Source organism: Pleurodeles waltl, chromosome 8 (genome assembly GCF_031143425.1).
Source record: "Pleurodeles waltl isolate 20211129_DDA chromosome 8, aPleWal1.hap1.20221129, whole genome shotgun sequence".
Lineage (NCBI taxonomy): Eukaryota > Metazoa > Chordata > Amphibia > Caudata > Salamandridae > Pleurodeles > Pleurodeles waltl.
Genome location: NC_090447.1, coordinates 310,787,767 through 310,813,608, shown reverse-complemented (window position 1 = coordinate 310,813,608; position 25,842 = coordinate 310,787,767). Strand labels below are relative to the sequence as shown.

Below are 25,842 nucleotides of genomic sequence, written 5' to 3'. Positions count from 1 at the left end.
ATCATCCTGAATACGTGGAGAGGGACGACAATGACTTTGGACTCCGCGACCAGTCCCAGGACCTTCCTCTCGACAGACACCTTGAATTCTGCAAATTCCCTTGCCAGGTCACCATCAGCTTTAGGGACTGCTCCCTCTAAGCCTCTGGATGCATGGTCTGGCACTTGGAACGCAGCTTCAGCTTGTAGTCGCGCTCCAGACACCAAAGACACATGAGGTGCGGATCCATCATGGACATCACCCGATGACAGGATCCGCAAAGCTTGAATCCTGTCTTCCGGGAACACATCCTCGTAACACCAGGCGAATAATCTCTCAAAAAGACTCAACAAAAGGTCGAAAAAGGCCAGTCAAAAACTGACTGGCAGCTATCTTCGGATCAGCGCTGGCTGGTGGAGAAAGAAAAGAACTGATGTCGGCGCACTAGAGTTGCGGCTATATGGGACCTGCAGCGTAATTTCCAGCATAGATGGCGCCTCCAACGAACACAGAGCCGATCGATGCAACCTACTGGTGCACCGTCGTACTGCTCACAAAAATCTTTAGGATCCCTTCTGACGTTCGGGGTGGATTCAAAGGTAAATAATCTGTAGCCAGAAGTCTCTATCGGATACTGTCTCTCTGTGCAAGAAAGCCTTACGTAATGGGAATGTTTGATCTGTTTTAAGAATACTCAAGTGTCAGAAGCAAGGCATCTAGGTGAATTTAAACTGACCAGATTTAAAATATGCCTTGATAAAATATAAATTAGGCTGCAACAAGAAGACTTTTCAAAGCCTTTCCACAGACTGCTTGCAATGATAGTCTGTCTTCCTGATCATGCTTTATGAAAAATTAGGGGAAAAGGACTAAATTTGATGGTAAGAGTTTGCTAGAGGGGTGGTTTACTCCTGGGGTCCAGCGAAAGATTTGAGTATACTGACACGCGTACTCAAAGTGGTCTGGAAGAGATACATCCAGCCCAGATGGAATTTGATTCCTTATGCACCGCAACTCAGCCTTTGAGACACCCCAGCCATGACCCGGTACCATGGCAGGAAGAAGAGAAAACTTGGGTGGGAGCCCTATATGATGAGGGTGTCCTGCAGTCATTTCAAGACCTCCAGGACATCCAAGGACATGGAGCAGACTCCTCCTTTACCTACTGTGCACTCCCACTAGCTGTTAGGGACACATAGTTGGCGGGTGGAGACAAGCCTAAATTACACCAGGGTTTACAGTGTTTTCTTACATCTGGAGTAGGACGCAAGGCGATATCTACCCTTTACATGGCATTACTAGCAGCAGGCACAGACAGTGCACTTGGCGGTTCACCCAGATGGGAAGGCAGCCTGGGAATGGTGCTCACCGCTTAAACAATAGGCAATGGTACTGGAAAACGTGAAACGTGTGTCACAAAACACTTGCCTAAAATTCATATAGTTTAACTAGCTCCATCAAACATACTTCACACGACAACGACTCCACACAATGTTCATGCAGAGGGCCCATATAATCTTTCTTTCCTTATGACATCCCCCCTGCCGCCCTCGTACCAATGGGCTCACAATACTGCACCATGTGCATTGTCCCTCAAACGTCTCTCCACACCACACTCCATCTGGAGTCTTTCTCTGGCAAGAAGTTTCAGTATTGTTTCAATCATTATACAATGCTGGTTACTCTTCTGACGAAAAGGACGCAAAACCCTGTAAGGTACTACTAACTGCCTTCATTGCTATGTTATGTTGTCCTAATTAATATGCCTTGTATTTTACTGGTCTTCTTCAACTGCCAACAATATTATAAATGATGTTATTGAGCCGCTCAGGCTATTCAAACCGGGGATATACTTTTTCTTGTTCAATGTTTAGTACATAGTTGTACCTTGAAAAAGCCAATAAAGATATATAAAGCTTAAAAAAAAATGTTAAAAAAGGACGTAGAGCGGACCTAAGGGGAGCAGCACAAGACCCCTTAAAAAGCAGATGGGATACCTTAATAGAAGGCTGGAAGTAAGTAATCACTGTCTTTTGGACAATAGGGGAGCCTGACCACAGCATTCAGCAATTTGTTCTGGCTAGCGGATACTATAGAAAGGAAGTCAAAGATATAGACGACTAGCATAGTGTATCCTCAAGAAACCCGAAGTGATCCTAAATTTTTTATGGTAATGGGCGACTGAATGGCATCCGTGATATGGGAAGTGAATTATAGAGTTGTGTCCTTATTGACACCATAGAATTTAGCAAGGGTAGCTGGGAAAGGGCATGCCATAAGTGGCCCCAGACAAATCTGTGAGAGATGTGTTGGCTAGAGCAACTACCACCATAATCTCCTTGGAAGGATTTATTTTCAGTTTATTAGCTCCCAATATCATGCTGAAAAAAACTCTTAGTCATATTTACAGCAGTATCTTTAGATTGAATAAGTGTATCTGCTTTATAGAAAACTGCTTGTAGGTATTTTTTAGTACTGGCTAACAACACGATTATGTGTTTGATATTGCTGTATTCATTTGGATTGACAGCATTTTATGTCTTCGTAGCACAAGGTGATATTTGAAGATGTATATCGACGAGCTCTTTTTGTTTATAAAGATAGTTTAAAGTGAATTCCATTTACTGTAGATGCTTACTGTAAGCAATGCCACAAGCATGCAAACTGTACTCAACAAAACTGCGTAGTTTACCATACCTTTCCAGAGATCTCGATCCCAATCTCATCCAGAACTTGGTTCACAATATCCTGGCTTTCATCTTCATCCTCCGACCCATCAAAAATGTCATCCAGAGTATCATTTACTACAGGATAATAAAGGTTAACCAAGCATTAGCACAAGCACGTCATCAAACAACATCTAAAAAGAATCAATAAAATATGCGTGATTAAATAATTTACCGCTACCCTCTAACAGAAGACTTGTTTCCCCTATTATAACGTTAAAATCAATGAGAAAGAAACATCTTTATATTGCACAAATTTACATACAAGGAGACCCCCATCAGGTTGAAACTTCCCAGTGTGTGAATCAGACTAAAAGATTCACGTTGGCATTGAGGGGCTGATTTACAAAACCATATATTAGTACGGGAATAAGTACTACACGGGTACTCTTTTATAGACTCTTCCGTGCATTTGTGAATCGGCCTTAAGAGTCTAACCACCGTCAATAAAAGTGCAAACAGGCACCATTTTCCACTTGTACTATTGGGAGACAAATATTAAATGAACATTACCATATCATTTCAATTTGCGATGTTTTGGGACAAATATACAAAGGCAAGCAAGAGTACATAAAAGAGTAGTACTTGATGTACTACAAAATGTCTTTGTGACTAGGCTTCCTGGTTTCTTTTATCCCCATGGTACAACATGTTTTATTATAATACCTTCCTCTGGGGGTAGTCTCTTCTCATTCCATCCTGGAAACACAAATACTCAACTTATTGATAGCATTACAAGTACATGTGTTTGAGTGGGAAACTCCGTGTGACAGGTAGGTAAATATACGAAAATGTATATGAGTGTGTTTGCCTACTTTTAAGGATAAACCCACCTGGCAATGCCTACAGACTGGAACCCAAACCTAAGTCTTTTAGCGAAGAAACCCCAAATCATTTAAAAAAAAGGTCCGTATTCGAAATAGATTGGGAAACGTAAAAAGGACGCACTTAACATACAAACAGGTGTGATAGCATGCAACATGAGCAGGACAAAACAGAGTTTACAAATGCTCTACTTTCACACTAGATGACACACGGGTAATAAGAGAAGAACAGTTAACTACACACAAAGAAAACAGTTGACTTTCACCACACGTGCAGTAGGTTACTTCAGCCAAATATTGTTTTTCATGTTTTAAATGAGTCACTAATTAGGTCGCCATTGTAGGTGGAAAAGTCTTTAAAAACCCTTTTCACGTACCTCTCTGTACATTTCTGGTCTCAGCATGCAATAACAGTTTTGACTACAGGGCACTCAAACCACATAGGAGAGCAATTTGTAGGCGACCTCAGACATGTATTGGTTGCGAATGGCGTCAAACCTTAATCTCCTATTCTATGTCAGGACCGGAGGCTTCGGATTATGCTTTCTCTTAACTTTACTGACAAACACAGCAGCCAATAAAAAACAATAATTTTTCAAAACTACAAATCCCATGAGCCTTAGCTCACCAATCATGGCACGATACTGTCCATATATATATCATGAACTCTATAGTCCTTCCTCTTTCTTTGCTGCTCCAGCAGCCAGTTAAGTCACGCGCGAAGCGCTCTAACATTTTGTTGTGATTTTAATATATTATAGTAAGCAGCGCGCTCGGAGCTTCGCTCCGCTTTAATGTCATGTCGATTTGTAAGGATTAATAATATTTCTAGCGCGTCGGAAGTATTTGATTTTCTCCGTTCTCCGGAGCTTCGGCTCCGCTTCATTAATGCCCCTCATCGTTACAACCCCACTGGTGTGGAGCGGGAGCAGGCCGTAAGAACGAGCGCTCGCTCGTTCGGAGGACGTAGTCCTCTTTCATTGCCCAGGCTTCCGACCGGCTTCTTTGCAGCGCGAGTACGCGAGTGGCAATTTCTCCTGTGCAATCGGCCTAAGAGCGCCCGTAGGGGCTGAAACAATACTCATAGAGCTTTGCTCAGGGGGTATAAAGATATTTTTGAAAATTTTTGCATAATTCCATAAGATTTAAAATTGGCAGGTGGCTCCCTCCATTTTAAAAACTTTTTTTTACCAGATAATTGACACACCTGCTCAGGGTTTTGCCCCCCCCCCCCTGTCAACTCCTCCTATCAAGGACTTACACGCATATTTTACGATGGCGTACTACGCCAATGAGGAAGAGCAGTATGGCGAACTGCAGGAGGAAACCTCAGAACATCTTTTGGAGGAAAGACTGGTGGAAGCACTGGGTTACCATGTGCAAGACTCCGTGAATTGGGCGTTAATCCAGGCCCTCAAGCCCTTTACTCAACCTCTGTCTAACTTCGCTAGAAGAGAATTTCTAGGTGAGAGTAGCCAACAACCTCGCCTGCAAACCGGGGATTCCGGTGACGTGTTGAGTCTTAGACTACAGCGCTCAGGTGGCACCTCTTCTGCAGAACTTTTGTCACAAATGGCAACGTCCGTGTTGCGTGACCATGCGTATGGAGGATCTCCCCCCCTCAAATTTCGCCTTCCACTCCTGTGCAGCCATCTTCCCAATCCAGTTACCACGACCCCTCTTCCTCAAAATCGGATTCAGATGAATCTCAGACTGATACTCAACCACGCAAAAAGCAGCGCAAGGCGAAGCATAATACACCCAAAGATGACACCCCGCAAGGCAAGAACCTCTTATTCTCTCCAGAGGATATCATTCACCCTCGCTCTACTGAGTGGGTTCCTCAACAAGAAGTGGCGAACTACGTCCAAGACAGGCTGTGCAGAAGCTTTGAGAAAGAGGTGCGCAATACTCTTAGATCAGAGTGTCCCCGCCTCTCCCTCCTGGGTAAAGTAGCGGACACACCAGAACTGGATCCTAACATGGCGACTTTTCTCTGGAAATTCGCCAAGGACCCAAAAAAGGGTCTAGACCGTGCCTGGAAAGGTTGCCAGGACAAATTATTAGACATTTCCGGTCCGTTAACAAAAATATTGGATTTAGCTGTGGAATCCAAGGAAACCGAAACCCCCTTGGATACGGAAGCGATACTTCAATGGACCCAGAGAGCAATCTGCCTCCTGGGAAACGCAAACTGCGCCATGTCAACGGAGCGCAGACGATCTTTCCTCATTCGTTTAGATCCTAAGCTCGCTGAGTTGTCCATTAACGAAGCCGGTCCTGCGGCTAACGGTATGCTCTTCGGAGATAAATTTATTTCCAACTTGAACAAATACGTAGCTACATTTACAGCCCTTGATAAAGCCCAATCGAATATCAAAAAGGTATTCAATAATGCTCTTTTTATGCGGGCCGGACGCTTCAGGGGTCGAGCGCCAGGCCGAAGATACCAGACCCCGAGATATGCCTCCCAAGGCAACAGAGGAACCTACCCAAACCAGGGCAACTTCTACCCCAATCGCTACAGGGGGCGAGGTAGAAACTCAAGAGGATATCATGGAGGTAACTCCATTCAAGACAGCACAAATTCAGGTGAGAATTATTCTTCCCTCAGAGGTAACTTTGGGGGGCAGGATTCAACTGTTTCTCCCGGCTTGGGAATCCATTACTCAAGATCCTTGGGTTCTTCAGTCAGTTCAGGGCTTTCAGCTAGAATTTTACGCCCCCCCAAAGCAAAAAAGAGTCCTCCTATGCCTCTCCTTTTTTTCCCACGCAGATCACAAATTCATAAAAGAGGAGATTATCTCTCTCATTCAAAAAGGGGCAGTGGTGGAAACCTCGCCTCACCCTCGGGGTTTCGCCAGCACTATCTTCTTGGTTCAAAAGAAGGGCGGCAGATCCAGACTGGTCCTAAATCTAAAACATTTCAATTCCTGGATGGTGTATCGCCATTTCAAGATGGAGGGCATCCACCTTCTCAGAGATCTTTTAAGGGACAAGGACTGGATGGTACGGCTAGACCTCAAAGACGCCTACCTCTCAGTCCCGATATTTGCACCTCACAGACGATTCCTACAATTCCAATGGGATTCCCAGTGGTTCGAATTCAAGGTGCTCCCTTTCGGCCTCTCCTCAGCGCCCTGGTGTTTCACCAAACTCCTTCGTCCAGTGGTGCAATTTCTAAGAGAACGAGGAGTGCGCCGAATTATTTACCTGGACGATATTTTCATCATGGCTCAAGACAGAAGCCTGGTGCTGACTCACCTCAATTGGACCATAAAATTGCTCCAGGATCTAGGGTTTATCCTAAATTCAGAGAAATCCAACCTGATTCCTTCACAAAGTATGGATTTTCTAGGGTTTCAGATAGACTGTCTAGCATCATTACTAATTCTCCCGATCACCAAATGGAATCTGATCAAGAAGGAATTGAGGAGAGCTCTTGCCTCTCCGACTATATCGTTGAGGACTCTAGCCCAGCTTGTCGGCCTTTTAGCCTCATCTATTCAGGCAATTTTCCCGGGGCCTCTACACTACAGAGCCCTTCAGAGATTGAAGATTCTTCATCTCCAAAAAGGTCTTCAATATTCAGAGCTAATTCCCCTCTCGGAGGAAGCCAAGACAGAGATAACATGGTGGCTAGACCACATGGATGCGTGGAATGGCAGAGCGATTTTTCCCTCCAACCCGGATGTAGTGATCGAATCGGATGCCAGCCGATGGGGCTGGGGGGCACGTTGCGGCCCAGTGGAGACAGGAGGCCGTTGGTCACCGGGGGAATTATCTTATCACATCAACTGCCTGGAGCTCCTGGCAGGATTGTTCGCCATCAAATCCTTGGCTCCCCGCAGGGCTCATTGCTGCATTCTCCTGCGGATGGACAATGTCTCCGCAGTCAGATACATCAATCGCCTAGGAGGGACCAGGTCTCGTCTCCTGGCGGAGATAGCGAAAGAATTCTGGCACTTTTGCCTCAATCAGAAAATCTCGGTAATAGCGGAATACATTCCGGGCATTACCAATACGACTGCAGACTGGAACTCTCGTTTCCTTCGGGATGGCAGCGACTGGAGGCTCAAACGGAACATTTTCCAAGCTCTCCAACTTCGTTGGGGGATATGTCAGATAGATTTATTTGCTTCCCGGTTGAACAGCCAGGTCCCTTGCTTCTTCAGTTGGAGGCCGGATCCTCAAGCGAAGGGGACGGACGCATTCATGCAGTTGTGGCCGAGGGAACTTCTCTATGCCTTCCCTCCTTTTGTAATGATTCCTCGCGTCTTGGCTCAAGTGCGTCGCCAGCGCTCGGAAATCATTCTGGTGACCCCATGGTGGAGTGCTCAACCATGGTTCCCTTCCGCAATGAACCAGTCATGCGAATTTCCGGTGAAGATACCGTGGTCAGTGGATCTCCTGTCAGATCCATCGAACAATTTCCATCCTCTGGCCCTTCAAGGTCTGTTAACTCTGATGGCCTGGAGACTTTCAGGAGACGATGGCAAGTGCCTGGAGTTTCTGAATCAGCATTGTTTTTCTTATCCCAATCTTGGGCCCCCTCCACTCAGAAGAGATACGAAAAGGCCTGGAAGAAGTGGATTCGTTGGTGCGACACAAGGAATGTGGATCCCTTGGGGTCAGAAATTCATGTCATAGCCAATTTTTTGTCAGAATTTGCCTCTCAGGGTTTAGCTTATAGGACAATTAACAATTGTCGTTCAGCTCTTTCGGCAGGTCACCCCCATATTCAAGGGAAACCGGTAGGAGAGCATTCCTTGATTTGCAAATTGCTTAGAGGCATCTGTATGGTAAAACCTCCACAATCAAAGTATTCCTCCTTGTGGGATGTTAACATTATTTTACGTTTTCTTAGAAACTGGCCGGATAATGACGGTCTATCTCGCAAACAATTATCCGCAAAGTTGACTATGCTGCTATGCTTACTCTCCTGCAGAAGGGTCTCAGACGTTAAAGCTCTGGATTTATCAGGTAGAGTATTCACTCCTAATGGAGTATCTTTTTCCACTTCTAGGCGTACAAAAACTTCATCCAAATGTATTTCATATCCATCGTTTCCGCATAACAAGAAACTATGTGTTGTTCAATGTCTGAAGAGTTATGAGGATGTCACTCGAGAATTCAGGCAAAATGTTTCAGGTCAATTGTTGATTTCCTTACAAAAACCGTTTAATCCTGTCTCTGCAGCAACCTTAGCCCGTTGGGTCAAGTGGTTATTAGCCGAATCCGGCATTGACATAAGTGTTTCTGGGGCTCATTCGGTTAGAGGAGCTATAGCCTCCAAAGCCTTTGCGACAGGAGCCAGACTTGAGGACATTATGGCTGCAGCTGATTGGTCAAACGATTCCACTTTTAAGGTTTTCTATCATAAACCCATTGTGGATGTAGTGTCGGAAGTAGTAAATAGACTTTGAACTAGCATAATCCGAAGCCTCCGGTCCTGACATAGAATTAAAAAATTTCTAGCTATCGCGTCAAGAATTTTAGATTCTATTAAGGACACGGAGGCGAGGATTATCCCACCCAGTTGGTACATTTATATCATTAAGGTGATAAAGGCTTCATTGTCATTTTATGTCATTAATATGATAATTGATTAAAAAATGGTTTTAATTTAAAAACGTGAAGTAATTTCCCTCCCATGATATATTCGATATTAGTGGTTTGTTTTTGTTTTCATTCAGGAACATCCAGCACGACATCATGAAGGATTTCGACGAAGCATCGTTAATGTGGTTATCTTCCAACGCCTGGAGTTGTTACAGAGATCTGGAAAGAATTTTGTTTTCAAGTTCTGCAAGTTTACGCAAGTTTGAACTGTTTTTCGCAAAGAAAGAGGAAGGACTATAGAGTTCATGATATATATATGGACAGTATCGTGCCATGATTGGTGAGCTAAGGCTCATGGGATTAGTAGTTTTGAAAAATTATTGTTTTTTATTGGCTGCTGTGTTTGTCAGTAAAGTTAAGAGAAAGCATAATCCTCGCCTCCGTGTCCTTAATAGAATCTAAAATTCTTGACGCGATAGCTAGAAAATTTTTTATTCCTACAAAATGAAGAAATGATTTACTCACTCATCTCTTCGGTCATTTCCATCTTCAGGTTCTCCTTCTGGAAATTCTGCATTGTCTGCATGGTCTTTTGAGGATCCATTTTCTTATTCACAGCCTGCATTGTCTAGAAATATTACGAAAACATCAGTGTTAAACAATTATTTTTCTACATTCTTGGGCAATGAGCGATTTATCCTCCAATAACCTAGCTGTGTACATAATATACTTTTTGCAACTGCATCCCAAGAATTATGTGAAAAATGTACTTGTTTACCTTGGTCCCAAAACTGCAATGTGATATAGTGGTGCTCTTGGAAATGTCAAAAGGGGCCAGGGATAGATACACAGTGAATCGAAGAATCCACCATGCCGAGTCCTTCAGCAGATGAGCACCAACATTATAGTTGATCACAGTCCAGTGCCCCACGGAAAAAAAGCCTTTCATATTTACTATTCTGATGCAAATGAATGGAGCAGCATGTTGACATGCTAAGTAGTGCTCCCTCCCAGAGGGTCCGCTCTACTGCTTGTGCCTTAAGGAGAGATGCCATGACGCCACTGGCAGTCTGATATCATGGCGCAGTCCTAGCAATCCGCTCATAATATTCATATGCCATCTTGAGCAGAGGGAAATCACATGTGCTAGAAGTGCTGACAGCTTAGTGTGTATATATATATATATATATATATATATATATATATATATATATATATATATATATATATATATATATATTTATAGTTTCATCCATGCGCTCACACTTCTAGCCATAGGGGAGTCAAGGTATTCTGCTGTGGAGTATCCTCCAATGCACTCGCTAAGGGTACATGTGCTCCACCTGACACAACATTATGTAAACCACATCTGGTGGACTAATGAATCCACTGCAGCGACCTCTGTTCGACCCAATGGTCAAAGGTAACCTGGCAGATCCACTCAATGTTTTATCATTCAGAGGTCGAAAAAAAAAAAGGAGTACTGTAGAACTGGCCATCAATAAATATTGGTTACTTGTCAAGCCATTAAGCACCTTGGAATCAACAAGTAGGGGAGCACAACCACAGTATTCCTTGGCAAGACTATTCATCTGTAATCATACTGAATGCATCCTGATGAAGAAATCACATTTGAATCGAACATTAAGGGGACATGTAATATTCTCTACTACAGTCTACACATTTAAGCAGTAATCTTTTGAGGTGTTCACCTCAGTATTAAGTCACGCGCACAAGATGCATATATGATGCCTGACAACCCCCTGTGTAGCTTCAATAGGTGCAACAATAACTTAGAAAAATGCCAGTATAAAGGAAAAGCCACTTTAGAAATGTTTTGGTACATAGCGTCACACACCTCAAAGCTACAACGCAGAGCAATTAACATATTATGAAATTGATATGTAGCACCCTCAAGCGCCACTAATCTTAAAGCATGTAAAATATAGAACACAAAAATATTCAACATAGAAGGGAACATGATGAGAAACAGGTCATAGAGGTAGCACACAAACTGGAGTACCACAGAGTTATAATGCCTGCAGGGTGAGCATTTAACCAATCCTACTTATCAAGCAGTTAGATGACAAGAAGAACGAGTTACTTACCTTCGGTAACGACTTTTCTGGTGGATACATTAGCTACCTGTGGATTCCTCACCTAATGAATACTCCCATGGCGCCAGCATTCAACGGAAATCTTCTTCCTAGTCTCTTCACGTCGACGAGGACGTCACTCTAGCCCACGCGACGCCGTCTGATGTCATACAGGCAATAAGAGGTCCTCGCCGATGTGCCGACGTCAGTACCAACATTTTTTACGTGCATGAGAACAACAACCCAATGCAATGAAAGAGCAAGGCAACATCCCATAACATTGTAAAATACACAACATTGCAATAAAATGGCTGTAAATTTAATATAACTCTTTTTTTTTTTTTTTAAACCAACAAATATATGCAAATCATGTATATACACAAAGATATATACATATATATATATATACACATATAAATATATACAAGTATCCATATATACAACATCTATTGCAACCTTGAAGACCAAGAGGAGCGCACTCAAGGATTACTTGGTAAGACCAGAAAGGCAACGGGGAGGCGGGTGGGACCGTGAGGAATCCACAGGTAGCTAATGTATCCACCAGAAAAGTCGTTACCGAAGGTAAGTAACTCGTTCTTCTGATGGATACAACTACCTGTGGATTCCTCACCTAATGAATAGAGTCCCAAAGCAGTACCACTCCCGGTGGTGGGTGCCGAAATGGTCAAACCAAGAAATCCTGCAGCACTGACCGTGCAAAATGGCCGTCCCTTCTGACCTCAGAGTCCAAACAGTAATGTTTCGCAAAAGTGTGAAGGGACGACCAAGTTGCGGCCTTGCAGATGTCGACCACAGGAACACCCCTGGCCAAGGCCGTAGTGGCCGACTTAGCTCTGGTGGAATGAGCTCTAATGCCATCAGGAGGATCCTTCTTTGCCAAAGAGTAACAGATTTTAATGCAAAGAACAACCCACCTGGAGAGTGTTCTCTTGTGGTCTGCCTTTCCTCTCTTCTTGCCCACGTATCCGATGAACAGCTGATCCTCCAGCCTGAAGTCCTTCGTTCTATCAATGTAGAAGCTCAACGCCCTCTTTGGGTCCAATCGATGTAGTCTCTCTTCCTCCTTTGAAGGATGAGGCGGAGGATAGAACGTGGACAAAGTAATTGTCTGGGCCAAATTGAAGGGTGAAACAACCTTCGGGAGGAAAGCAGCCTTGGTCCTCAACACCACCTTATCCCCATAAAAAGTTGTATAAGGGGGTTTTACCGATAAGGCTTGCAACTCACTCACTCTCCTTGCAGATGTTATAGCCACCAGGAAGACTGTTTTAATAACCAAATACCTTAAGGGGCAAGAATGCATAGGCTCAAAAGGGGACCCCATAAGGAAAGTAAGGACCAAGGACAAATCCCATTGAGGCATAACAAATGGTTTAGGAGGATATTTATTTAGAAGACCTTTCAAGAATCTGAGAACAATAGGGGATTTAAATAACAATGGTTGATCCGGAAGACAAATGAAGGCTGACAGGGCAGACAAATAACCTTTAATGGTAGCCACTGCACAACCTTTCTGCGCTAGAGACAGAGCAAAAGACAAAACATCTGACAGATGAGCATGTAAGGGATCAATCTGTCTCTCTCCACACCACATAACAAATTTAGACCACCTATTAGCGTAGATAGATTTAGTGGAGTGTCGCCTGGCCGCTAATATAACATCCACTACATCAGGCGGGAGAGAGAAGGAACTCAGGTTGCCCCGTTCAATCTCCAGGCATGTAGGTGTAGACTCTGGAGGTTGGGGTGTAAAACCTGCCCCTGCGACTGCGAGAGGAGGTCTGCCCTGAGAGGGAGATGGAGCGGAGGGCACAGCGAGAGTTGGAGAAGGTCGGAGTACCACACCCTCCTTGGCCAATCCGGAGCTATTAAGATGACTTGGGCCCGGTCTTGGCGAATCTTCCTCAACACTCGAGGAATCAAGGGTATGGGGGGAAACGCGTAAAGCAACTGGTCGCACCAGGGTATCAGAAACGCGTCCCCCAATGCTCCCTGCACCGGATACTGGAGGCTGCAGAATAACGGACAATGCGCGTTCTCCCGAGTGGCAAACAGATCTATCCGAGGAAACCCCCACATCTGGAAGATTAAACGGACTTGATCTGGATGGAGACGCCACTCGTGGTCGGGCGAGAATTGGCGACTGAGACTGTCCGCACGTACATTCAAGACCCCGGCCAAATGATTTGCTACCAAGCAAATCGGATGGTCCTTTGCCCAGGACCATAGTTGAAGAGCTTCTCTGCAGAGAAGGTACGACCCTACTCCTCCCTGTTTGTTTATGTACCACATCGTGGTAGTATTGTCCGTCAGGACCTGTACCGACTGACCACGAAGGGAAGGGAGGAAGGCCTTGAGAGCCAGACGTACAGCCCGTAACTCTAACAGATTGATATGAAACATCTGTTCCTCTGGAGACCAAAGTCCTTTGATCTCCAGATCCCCCAGATGAGCTCCCCACCCTAGAGTGGAAGCATCCGTTATGACCGTGGCCACTGGTGGCGACTGCGCGAACGGCTTTCCTTGCGAAAGATTGTTGCTCGCAATCCACCACTTCAAGTCCACAGCAGCATCTCTGGAGATCTTGACCGCACCTTCTAGATCTCCCTTGTGTTGAGACCACTGCCTTCGGAGGCACCACTGAAGAGCCCTCATGTGCCAGCGAGCATGAGTGACCAACAGTATGCAGGAGGCAAACAGACCGAGCAGACGAAGGACCTTGAGGACTGGAACTACCGCTCCATTTTGAAACATTGGAACCAATTCCTGAATATCTTGAACCCGCTGAGGCGGAGGAAAGGCTCGATTCAATGTTGTATCCAGTACTGCCCCTATGAACAGGAGGCGCTGAGAGGGCTACAGGTGAGATTTGGGCACGTTCACCGAAAAGCCCAGGTCGAACAACAACTGGGTTGTTGACTGCAGATGATGCGACACAAGCTCCGGGGACTTGGCTTTGATCAACCAGTCGTCCAAGTAAGGGAATACTGCTATCCCCTTCCTTCTGAGCTCTGCCGCAACCACTGACATCACCTTCGTGAAGACTTGAGGTGCTGAAGTAAGACCAAACGGGAGGACCGCAAACTGATAGTGCTGCGACCCTACCACAAACCGAAGATACTTCCTGTGCGACTTGAGTATCGGGATATGAAAATAAGCATCCTGCAAGTCGACAGACACCATCCAATCTTCTTTGTTCAACGCCAAAAGCACCTGTGCTAGGGTCAGCATCTTGAACTTTTCCTGATTGAGGAACCAATTCAAGATCCTCAGATCCAGGATCGGTCTCAACCGACCATCTTTCTTGGGAATCAGGAAGTACCTTGAGTAACAACCTCGACCCCTTTCCTGCTCTGGAACCAACTCCACCGCGCCCTTTGAAAGGAGGACTTGAACCTCCTGTTCTAGCAACAGGAGGTGCTGTTCTGAACAATAAGATGGGCGGGCGGGAGGGGGGGCGGAAACTCCCGAAAGGGAAGGGTGTAGCCTTTCTCCACAATACTGATAACCCAAGTGTCTGTTGTAATAGTCTCCCACTTGTGGAGAAAATGCCGTAATCTTCCCCCTACAGGAGAGGAGTGAGTGGGAAATGGTGGAAGCCTAAGGCTGCTTTCCCTGCTGCACCCCTCCAGAAGGCGAGGAAGAGGCAGAGTGCTGCTGAGAGGCTCCTCTGGTGCGGGCCCTACCTCTCCCTCTAAATGATCTATAGGGGTGAGAAGAGGCGGGTTGCTGGAATTTCCCCCGAAAGGAAGAGGAGGAAGAGCCACGTCCAAATCCACGAAACCTCCTAAAAAATCTGGAGGAGGTAGAAGAAGGGGCTTGTAGTCCTAATGATTTGGCTGTGGCCCTGCTTTCTTTGAACCTCTCCAGGGCCGAATCTGCCTTGGCCCCAAACAGTTTGTCCCCATCAAACGGGAGGTCCAACAGGGTCGACTGCACGTCCGCAGAGAACCCTGAGTTGCGAAGCCAAGCCTGTCTCCTCGCAACCACAGCCGTGCCCATTGCCCTAGCCACTGAGTCAGTCGTATCCAACCCAGATTGGATAACCTGGGTTGCAGCAGCCTGGGCATCGGAGACGATATTCAAAAGCCCTTGGGGAAGCTCCGTATGTGAAGATGTTATTTCGTCCATAAGAGCATAGATGTACCTCCCCAAGATACATGACGCGTTGGTGGACTTCAACGCCATGCTGCAGGATGAGAATATTTTCTTGGACTGTGAGTCCAACTTCTTGGAGTCTCTATCCCCCGGCACCGTCGGAAAAGATCCAGGCGCAGATCTAGAAGAACAGGAGGCCTGGACCACCAAGCTCTCCGGCGTAGGGTGTCTGGACAGAAAGCCAGGGTCAGATGGTGCAGCCCGATACCTCCTGGCCACAGCCCTATGAACAGCCGAGGAAGATACCGGCTTCTTCCACACCTCCAACACCGGATCAAGCATAGCCTCATTGAATGGTAAAAGAGGCTCCGCTGCAGTAGAGGCCGGATGCAGGATCTCAGTCAACAAATTCTGCTTCGCCTCCGCTACTGGCAAAGGCAATTCAAGAAAGTTAGCTGCCTTTCTTACCACAGCGTGAAAAGTGGCTGCCTCCTCAGTATACTCCCCTGGAGATGACAAGTCCCACTCAGGGGAAGTATCCAGCCCACTAGCTGTATCCAGTCCATGAAGACCCTCGCCAGAATCCTCTATCTCTCCTTCCTCCAAGACCCGTTGGTATTCCTGCTCCTCTAAGAGACGGAGAGCACGCCTCCTAGAATGTAGCCTCTCTTCAATACGCGGCGTCGACATGGCATCCGCCGAATTCGAGGAACGACGCCGATCGCCGGATCCATCCGACGCCATGTCCGGCGCCACAGGCAGCTTCGACGCCGAGGTAGGAGCCGGATGCAGAGAGCCGCGTCTCGGAGCCTCCGATGGTCCTGTCGGAGTCACTGGTCGAAACCCCGAAGTCGACTGGATGGAAACCTCCAGGGCCGAAACCTCTGGGGCCACCGGAGTCGACACCGGAGCCGAGCCCACATTCTCTAAGGGGAGAAAGGGCATGAAGGGTGCTGGCCGTAGCGGCGCCGGAGCACCCAAGGTGAAAGCCAACGGCCCCGAAGGACCAGTTGGAGCACCTCCTGGAGCCATCTGCTGAAAGATGGTATACATCGCATTCAAAAATGCGGTATTATCGGCTCTAGGGGCAGGAAAAGCCAGATAGTGGGGTGCCTGGATCGAAGGCGACCCCGACGCCAGCCTCGATGTCTGCGACGCCGGAGGGAACACCTGAGGCTGCGGCACTTCAATCACTGAAGATGTCTGCCCAGGCGAAGTCGGCGAAGCTGGAGAAGGCAACGGCGTCGATGGATGTGGAGTGACTGTGGGACTGACCTCCCAAGTCTTACGACGCCGAGCCGAAGGCGACCTCGATCGAGACCTCTGGCTGGAATGGCGCCGTGAATCCCTACGGCGCCGTGAATCCCTACGGCGCCGGGAATCTCGATGGCGCCGATGAGTCTTCGGCGAGGAGGACTTCCTATGATGCTTCATCTCCTTCCTCTTCGACTTCGCCATGAAGAGTTTAGCCTCTCGCTCTTTTAGGGCCTTGGGATTCATGTGTTGGCATGAATCACATGTTGCGACGTCGTGGTCGGAGCTTAAGCACCATAAACAGTCCGAGTGCGGGTCCGTAACGGACATCTTGCCCCCACACTCCCGACAGGGCTTGAAACCAGACTTCCTCTGAGACATAGTAACTCTCAGATAAAAATCACGCAGCAGAAAAACACACTGTAACTTGGATAAGCAACAGTAGCTCCCTCGAAGATAACCGTTTCGAATGCACGGAAAAAAGGGAACGGACGTCGGCGAGGACCTCTTATTGCCTGTATGACGTCAGACGGCGTTGCGTAGGCTAGAGTGACGTCCTCGTCGACGTGCAGAGACTAGGAAGAAGATTTCCGTCGAATGCTGGCGCCATGGGAGTATTCATTAGGTGAGGAATCCAGAGGTAGTTGTATCCATCAGAACTTGTCTTTCATTAAAGAATCTCAAATCAGAAAAGGCCATAGGATTAAACAGTTAATGCTTGATATGACATTACGGTTTTACTACTCGGACGTGGGAGAATAATTATGAACAAAACCATAGAATTAAGTTTAACAGATGTGTTCGCTAATTTAAAATATTTACTAAGTTAGCTACTTATGTTCTAATTCTACAAGAAGAACCACAGTAAAGTGCTCCTTATTTGAGCCTTGGAAGAATTCTTCTTTTCCCAAACATCATGTATAGGTTAGATCAGGAAAGACCCAGGAAAGGTCTAAATTCTCTGGAAAGGGATGAAATTCAGAGATAAAAAGGACAGTGTGTATTTGAGAAAGGCTCAGGTTTCTGCTCTTCCAAATGTCTGTAGTGTTTAAAAACATGAAAAGAGGCAAAACTAAAGTCATCAGAAATGTGGAGCAGAAGAGATGACTTATCAATTTTATATTGGTGTGTCTAACATGGCAAGATGCATATGCATAAGGTAATCTTTACCACACTTGAATGAGTCAGCAAGGAAGCCCCAGTCCTGCTATCCAAAACTCAAATTGTGCACACTTAATTCAATTTGGTAGTGAAAACCTCACCAAGGAATAATTCACAACGTGCATTAAGCATTAATTATTCCAAGTTCCCATTACTGAAGCGAATTGCAAATTTGCTTTTTTGCTCTGATGAGCCACTTTTAAGGTGTGTAAACTTAGAAGCCAAGAAACAAACTCTGTTGGTTTGCCACACTGTTTTTTTTTTTTGGTCAAACAGCTAAGCCTCAGGATATCTGTTATTTCCTGAGCCAGGCAGCAAGGATACCTCTGATGCTGCTGAACAGACCACAGAAAACTGTTTCCTGTGAAGAAAAAAAAAATTCTGAGCAATGAACTCTTTTGTGTGTTGTTAACACAAGAAGGCTCCTTAATAAGTATAATTATAATGCTTGATTAATTAGAAATTACGTTTGATGATCGTCTCTGAGCAAAAATGTATTTCCTTCACTTACCTAAAATCATTACTGGATCATTTCCATTCCAACTAATGAACTCTAAAAAACTGTGGTCACGATGTACGGAACTGCGGGTTTGCGATTTCCGAATAGTGAATTTTAGCGATTTGCTAAGAGGAAATCGTCAAATGCGATGTACAACACATAGGTTAACACTTAGCGATTTTCAGTGGGTTGCAAATTGATCTGCCTCGTGAATATTTGACCCACTGTGAATGGCTACCATCACAGGGAGGTTGGCCTGCCTAGGTCAGCAGATCACCAGGTCTGTGAATGATTTCTAAATAAAGCATTTTTTTTTTTTTTTGTAATGCAGCCCGGTTTCCTTGAAGGAAAACGGGAAACATTACAAAAAGAAAACTGAAAAGCTTTCTTTGCATTTTTTAAGAGCAGGCAGTTGTTCGCTGGACCATTGCCTGCTCTTAAAAATGTTTGCACCTCCATTTGCAAAGGGGAAGGGGACCCCTTCCCGTTTGCGAATAGGTTACCACCAACATTCTTACATCCCACTGCGACTATTAGGGAGGGACGTCCTTCACACTAGATTCTGTGAATCGGGCCATTTGCGCACAGAAAAAAAGTTAAGTACATCTGACCCTAAGATAACAATCCGGTCTCGTCACATCTCGTGCATCTGCCTTTCTTGATTGCAGGAACTTGAGCATGGCAAAAGTGTCTTATTCCACTCCCAAGTGAATGTAACAAAAAAACTATAATTTGCTACTGAAGATGCAGGGCTGTGCTGAGATATTTTTTAACCTGGTTGAAATACCGCTCAAAAAGACTATGACCAGAATCTTTTTGCTGGGAGTTTGACACACCGAGCTGATATTTTCTGAGTTTCTGAAATCACATTTATTTTAATTTTAGCAGTAATAATACTAATGGAACTACCAAGCATACGGTATCCCCATACCCTGAAGACTCTCATCTGTAAATGAGAATGTTTCCGCCAGGTTTAATGCTTTGGAGAAAGCAAGGGCTTTTACAAGTGCTTCATTAACAGACAGATGTAGTCCCCCAGGACTGCATGAACAGTAGTTGACAAAAGGGTTGTCAGTATGAAGGCAACTGATGGGTGAAGCTTCCATGCAGCTTATAACAGCCTTGTTGACTATATGGTCATAGATTAGAAGGTAGTAGCTCTAGGAAGCAAGGCGATTTTTTCACAAGGTTTTGAAGAATAGTGTTACATCCATGAGAGAGAGGTGCCTTTCAACAGAGGAAGGAGCAATTCCTATACAGGCATGATTTATCTCAGAAACGTTCACTAGTCTATCCTTGGTAGTGGGAGCATCCACATGATTTCAGAAGTTCGTGGAACACTTCTTGCAGATTCTTCACTATTTGCTAGAAACAGACTATCAAGTTTTGTGTGACATATTTGGGGTGCAAGATGCAAATGTATTCTAAATGCAACGTATCTCTAAGGATCTATTTGAAGCCAGAGGGTGTGCAGGGTTTGAAGAGGGGTGATTTAGCACTGGATAAACTAAAGTATAAACCTAAACAGTGATTTCTGCTAATCAGTTACCCAGACAGCACTTGTGTGAAAGCTGTAGAAGGTTACAGTTAGATGTGGGGAAAGTGTGTGTGTAGAGCAAAAAGGCCAGTGAGAAGGTGAAGCAGTTCCTGTTTCCTTATGCTTGTAAAAGTAGTTGAAATTCTGAAAAGAGTCATGTGCAGACATAGGATTGCCTCCGAACGTGTGATGTAGAAAATCTGACTAATAGAATATCCTAGGTGTTCTACTCATATATACTTCTGTACTACGCTGGGTGTAGAGCATGCTCAAACAGCAAGGAACACAGGCTGCAATTATTTCCCTTAACCCATCTGTTTTAAAATAACTATGTATAGCATTGTACCAGGGTTTCGAAGAGACTACAAGAAATTATTGTAAACATTGGATTCTCTAGAGAATAAAATGCAGGGGCAGTTTCCAAAACACACTTAAAATTGAAGTAGGAGAATGAAAAGGAGACTGGATTAGAAAGAGAGGGTGGTATCAAAGTTGATGCTTTGAAGCAGGCACGCTACTGAATGACTGCTCTAGACAGGACACTAAGGTTGAAATTCAAATCAAAGAATAACTCTGGAGAAATCCGCAGACAACAATAAGAGGTAGCCGTTGAGAACAGTGAGTACTCCACGCCTAACAGAGATTAGGAAGCAAAGAACAACAGATAATTAAGGGCCAGGGACTTTAAAGTATTACAATACCTTTGAAGTGGTCGACATTGCCCCGGCCATCTTCACTTGGGAACCCATTACTTTGGTTTGTGTTGACATAGATGTGACCTTGGAACTGACGGCATAGGTCCTTGTCTTCTGTTTTCGTAGCTGAACAAGCTGCTTTGCTAAAACCTTGCAGGCATCTTTGTTACCGGTTTTAGCCATCTTTTTAATTTCAAGCTCCTGTTCAGAAAATAGAGTACGAAAAAGCAGATGTGACATGAAGGATAAATATTTTTTATTAAGACACTGCAAAAAATCGTTTCTAGAATAGTAGCATCAAACATTTTCAACTTTTTCTCAAATTCTCACAAGCAAAACTCGGCGCTGGAATGCACTGTATCAAGACATCTTACATGACAAATGCTGCATATATTTTCTTTTAACTCCTACACTCTTCACATGAAAGTATCCCTAGTTTCTATGTGCTGCTTTCATTCATGCAACGCAGAAAATGTATGAGAAACGATTTTCTTGCCCATGTCCGGTATGTTTGACTTGCACAACAATTCAGATATCAAACCTGATCCATAAATATATGCAGCACTACAGTGTACCAAAGAAGAGCATCAATATATGGCACAAGCAGTGTCAGAAGAATCATTAGACACATTTTTAGGTCTCACTTACTAGACAGCACATGCTCAATCAGTTGAGAGACATATTGTAGGATTACCAAGAACACACAAGGGCTTGGAGCCCGCCTTCTGCTTACAACTGGTTGACTTACCTGTCACCTCTCATTTGTTTTCTTCTTATGCATATCCCAGCCTCTCAATCTTGAGGTTGATCCTCCCATGGAGCATTGCCTCTTTACTATTACTTCTGATTGGCTGACTTCAACGCTTCTAAGGCTTGGTTTTCAAGCACGACTTGTTTCGTTTCAGCTAAGTACTCCACAAGACCGCATTTCCCCCCCACCAACCGTATCCCTGGAGTACTTATCTCTGCTTGCATCCATGTTGCTCTCGGTCATATGTGTGCTTCTCCCAACTGCTTCCACTTTGCGCTCACCCTTGTGCAGTGGTTTTGTGCAAATGTGCTTCTCCCCTTCCCACTCTTATCTTGGCCTCTTGTCTGTTGCTTCTCCACTCTACCCCCACCCTCTGTGTTGCTTCCCCACCAACTGCCTCCTCTCAGATCGGTAACTAAAGAATACAAAAATATTCCAGTGTTATTTTGAAGACACCCACCTACAAAATAAGATGGGCTGCCAGGTCAAAGGCTTTTTTTAATCATTCTTTAACCATACTGCACAGAATCGAGGAAGCTGTGCAGCATAGCTGCAACCCGTTTAACAAACCAATAGCTCCCAAAGGAGAGACCAATTGACTTTGAAAATGCCTGTTATGATAACACTGCACTATGGGATGGAGATAAAGAATTATGGGCCCTACTATACGAGTCCTGAGCACTTTTTCGATACCCTAACCTTCTCCACTGCGCCCACTTACCTCTACCCAAAGACACAAAGGATGAATTAATTAGACAGCCCTCGCTATATTAAATGTTTCCACTACAAAAATAAAATGAAAAGTGCAACTCCTATTTTGCCAATTATCAACTATTGTACTGCATAACATATCTGCTTTCACAGTAATGCAAATTATACATTTTGATACACCGTACAATTTGCCTCACATTTAAAGCAGAACTCCTCCTCTTTCCACCGCTTTTCCAGTGACGTCCTTAAAGCGTAATCATTATTAAATTCCTTTCATAACTGGGATTCATCGTTGTACATTCCTCCAGACATATGTGGAACTTATTCTCATCTTGTGAAGCCGATGAACCGACGGGACATTGTTTCTTCAAATCTGAGACAGGCTATGTGGAAGCAGTTCTCATTTTCCACGCAGTCCAGACAAAACTGCTGATAAATCTGGTCTGACACTGCTGTCCTGGTCAGCCACTTATGACCACTAGACTGTGAACATGGACCCTGCACTTTGTCAGTAGTCCCCTGGTTTGAGGTTCTCTATTATGATTAGGACACAACATTTCTTATTTAGACTTTTGTGGCATTTGTTTTGCTTGGGTGCTTTTAAGTAGGTGTACCTTCACAATTACATCCTGTTGCCCTTAATTAGTGTCCTTCCACTGCTGCTTGTGCTGGGATTGAGGCACTTAATTTGTGGTTATCACCTCCTTCACGTAAGTCTCTCCTTTGTTGCTCTCTGTTGCCTGGCACTTGTTGTGCTCACCTGTGTGCTTCTCTCCACTCGAGCCCTCTGTGTTTCTTCAGCGTCTCCCCACCCTTCCCAATGTTGCTTTTTTTTACAATTTTATATAGCGTAAAATTGAGTCAAAAGTTATTGCATCGCTTTACGTGAGCACTAGTTACATTTCACAAGAACACTTTGTTTTTTAGGCACAGTGATTTGCCCAATATCATAAGGATGCTGAGAGAATGCAGAGACTCATTATGGTTCCCCAGTTCCTAGGTCAGCAGAGTTGGCCATAACACCACACCCTCTACCCAACATCCCTTTCACATTCATCCTCACACCCCACCCATTCCAATTCGTTTCCCTCCATCCCGCATTTCTCGGTTTTACTGTTACCGCCCTCCTCCAACCCCATTAACAGTCTCCACCCCCCACATGCTTTAGGAACACAGCATTGCTGTCGGAAACTAACGCTGCGAATAATAGAAGACAATGTTGGTCCAACATAAACCTTTTGCTGCAAGCACTGCATTAGTCCCTTAAACTAAACTGCAGCTAAATGGTAAGTTTGTTCCTGAAAACATATGGGCGGCCTCCAAACAAAACCTGCTTACCATGTAGGTTTTAACTTAATATCTCTTTTGGTTCAAGATAATCGTTTACTGCGCTTGCATGACTCCAGCCACATTACTGGTTTTGTTACAATCTGACCGGCTTGTTTCTCTGTCTGTGCCTTGCACTTCGTACTGCTGCAAGCACACGGGCATGCACCACAGCCTGTGCAAAATTCATCACAGAGAATGAAGCATGTACTGCAGTTTATGAAGCTAATCAGGCTGCTGAAATTTAACTTTAGTAGAACAACTTAGATGGAGGAGAGAGAGGGCAACATGGATTTATTCGAATGCCACACAATGATCTACAATTCAACTGCCCTCCACACAATGCCACACAATTCAACACACTATACCTCCATGCAATACAATGCCACACAGTGCCACTCCACACAATTCTACTTCACGGAACACCACCCAATTTCATTCTGCTCCATGCCACACAATTCCACTCCACACAATAGCACAAAATGCCACACAATTCTACCACTCGGCAAACAATTCTACTCAACTCCACTCCAAACAATGCCACACATTTCCACTTCAAGCCTCACAATGCTACTCCATGACACACAAATCCACTCCACAGCACTACACGCCACCAAAGCCACTAAATCTCACATAGGCAAGATGTACTAGCCTTGCCAATGCTTTCTGCAAGTGGAGTGGTAATAGGTGGCACCTAATTTCTACTTCACTCGAATTATTAAAGCGATTTTTGTGATACTTCAAATCTTGTTTAGACTAGCAGCTATTTGTTGGACTCCTGATGTAAGTTAGATGTAAGTTAGATGGAAAATCTGACAGCTCTATCGAATGGTTGTGTACAGAGTTGTGATGTTCATGAAGGCCCTTTGTACCTACTATAAGATCTGAGTTTGTCATCTTTTTATCTCTGCATCACAAAGAGAAATTATAGGTAAACTTTGCCTAATAGTTCAGTTGCAGATTACATTTAAATTGATTTGGTCACTTTTCAGAAATGAACAATAGAATTTAGGTAATGGGAGAGCTCTTGATGGTAATGATGTATGAGAGAGCCTCAGCGGCAGATTTTGCTTTTGATAACATACAAAACCTCATCAGTGATAAGCTTTGTGCCCCTTTCCCACACACACCTTAGGGTTCACCATCTCAAATAGATAATGAAAAGAGGTGTAATACCCCCATCCATCCTTGAAGTCATGAAGTAGGCCTGTTCTGGTCCAATCATATGCTTCTCCAACTTGACATACAGGAAAGAAAATTGGGCAGCAACTGTAGGCATTAAATGACTCCCAAAACAGGTTTTATTACCGAAATACATATACTTTTATGGTTATATTTAGAAAGGAGAGAAAGAAAAGTTTAAATGCTATTTAAATATGGCTAAGAGCAAATCCAAAATGTAATACAACCTAGGCAAAAAGAAGACGAGCCTGTCAGCATAAGTTAAAACCTTTGGTAAACTCACATTGTTTTAGGTTACCATTAAAATGTTTCATTGACCATAATTAAATCTTGGAGAGTACTCACAAGTTAAAAGTGTAATAAAAATGAATATTCTAAAAAGTCACTTTAAAGCGTCAACTATATGGAGCCTATAAACAATACCTCTAATAAGTTTTATACTCCACTCGTCAAGGAAAGAGATCCACAGGTGTTTTCAACGGGTCACTTTTTGCTCTTGGTTCAGTTTGTGTAAAATGAATAGCACGTCTTGCTGTCAATTGTTTAATTTGAAACACATTAGGATATCTCGGGAAGTTAACTTTACCAGGAGATTTTATACCTTGTAATTAAATGATGGATATGATCACTTTATTTCCCAAAAGAAAATGCTGTTATGATTATTATTTTTATTTCAGAGAAAGGTTTATTAAGAATAGCACAAGGAGCCGATTTTACATTTTGATGTCAGATTTACATTTCTATTGTAGAAATCATGTCTAGGTTGTAGTTTCACTTTCAGGGCCATTGAGGATTGTAGGTTAGATATGTGAGTGATTTTGAACCAGTAGGTGTGAATGAGGTCATATGCAATAGCAAGGTTACTCAGTTTTTCCTCGAATCAGGAATTCCGTTTGTTTTTGTTCCGCTGTGTCTTAACGTAAAATCTTGGGAAGTATTACGTTTGTACCCTGCCATGACATAGAGGATTTCCACTACTTGTATGTAATTCAGGAATTACATGAGGCTCCCGGGTTTTGCATGAGATGTTTCATGAGACGGGTGATACTTTGAGTGAATAGTAAAATAATTGGGACTAGCCTGATTGAGCCTGAGTTAATCTGACTGATTTCATGAGTAATTTCTCAAAGTACTAGAAGGTATTCCATTTCAGTCCTCTTCAGAGTACCACAGTCATAGATTGTTCCTACGTCATTTGTTTTCAAAGTTTTTGCTGCCTTTTTTAAAATCAATAATTGGATCTTCTTTTAAAACAAGTTCTGGGTATATAAATCCTAAGGAGCGTTAGTTTCTGTTCGAAGTTTACTATTCTTTTTTCCATGTGTGAGAACTTGGCCTCTGGAGTTCGGCGCTTCTTTGGCAAATCAACAAAATTGAAGTCCTGTTGTATCTTGTTTAATTCTTGCTATAATGGAACTGC

General features: G+C 44.2%; 1 protein-coding gene across 1 annotated transcript in view; it reads right to left on the bottom strand.

Moving 5' to 3' along the window:
• Positions 1 to 25,842, bottom strand: part of CHMP2B (charged multivesicular body protein 2B) — a 77,115-nt gene that overhangs the window by 10,202 nt on the left and 41,071 nt on the right. The window contains exons 3-5 of the mRNA XM_069204148.1: positions 20,459 to 20,653; positions 9,617 to 9,719; positions 2,677 to 2,783 (exon numbers count right to left, since the gene is read on the bottom strand). Of these exons, the coding sequence (XP_069060249.1) occupies positions 2,677 to 2,783; positions 9,617 to 9,719; positions 20,459 to 20,653 (405 nt within the window). The remainder of the gene's footprint in view (positions 1 to 2,676; positions 2,784 to 9,616; positions 9,720 to 20,458; positions 20,654 to 25,842) is intronic.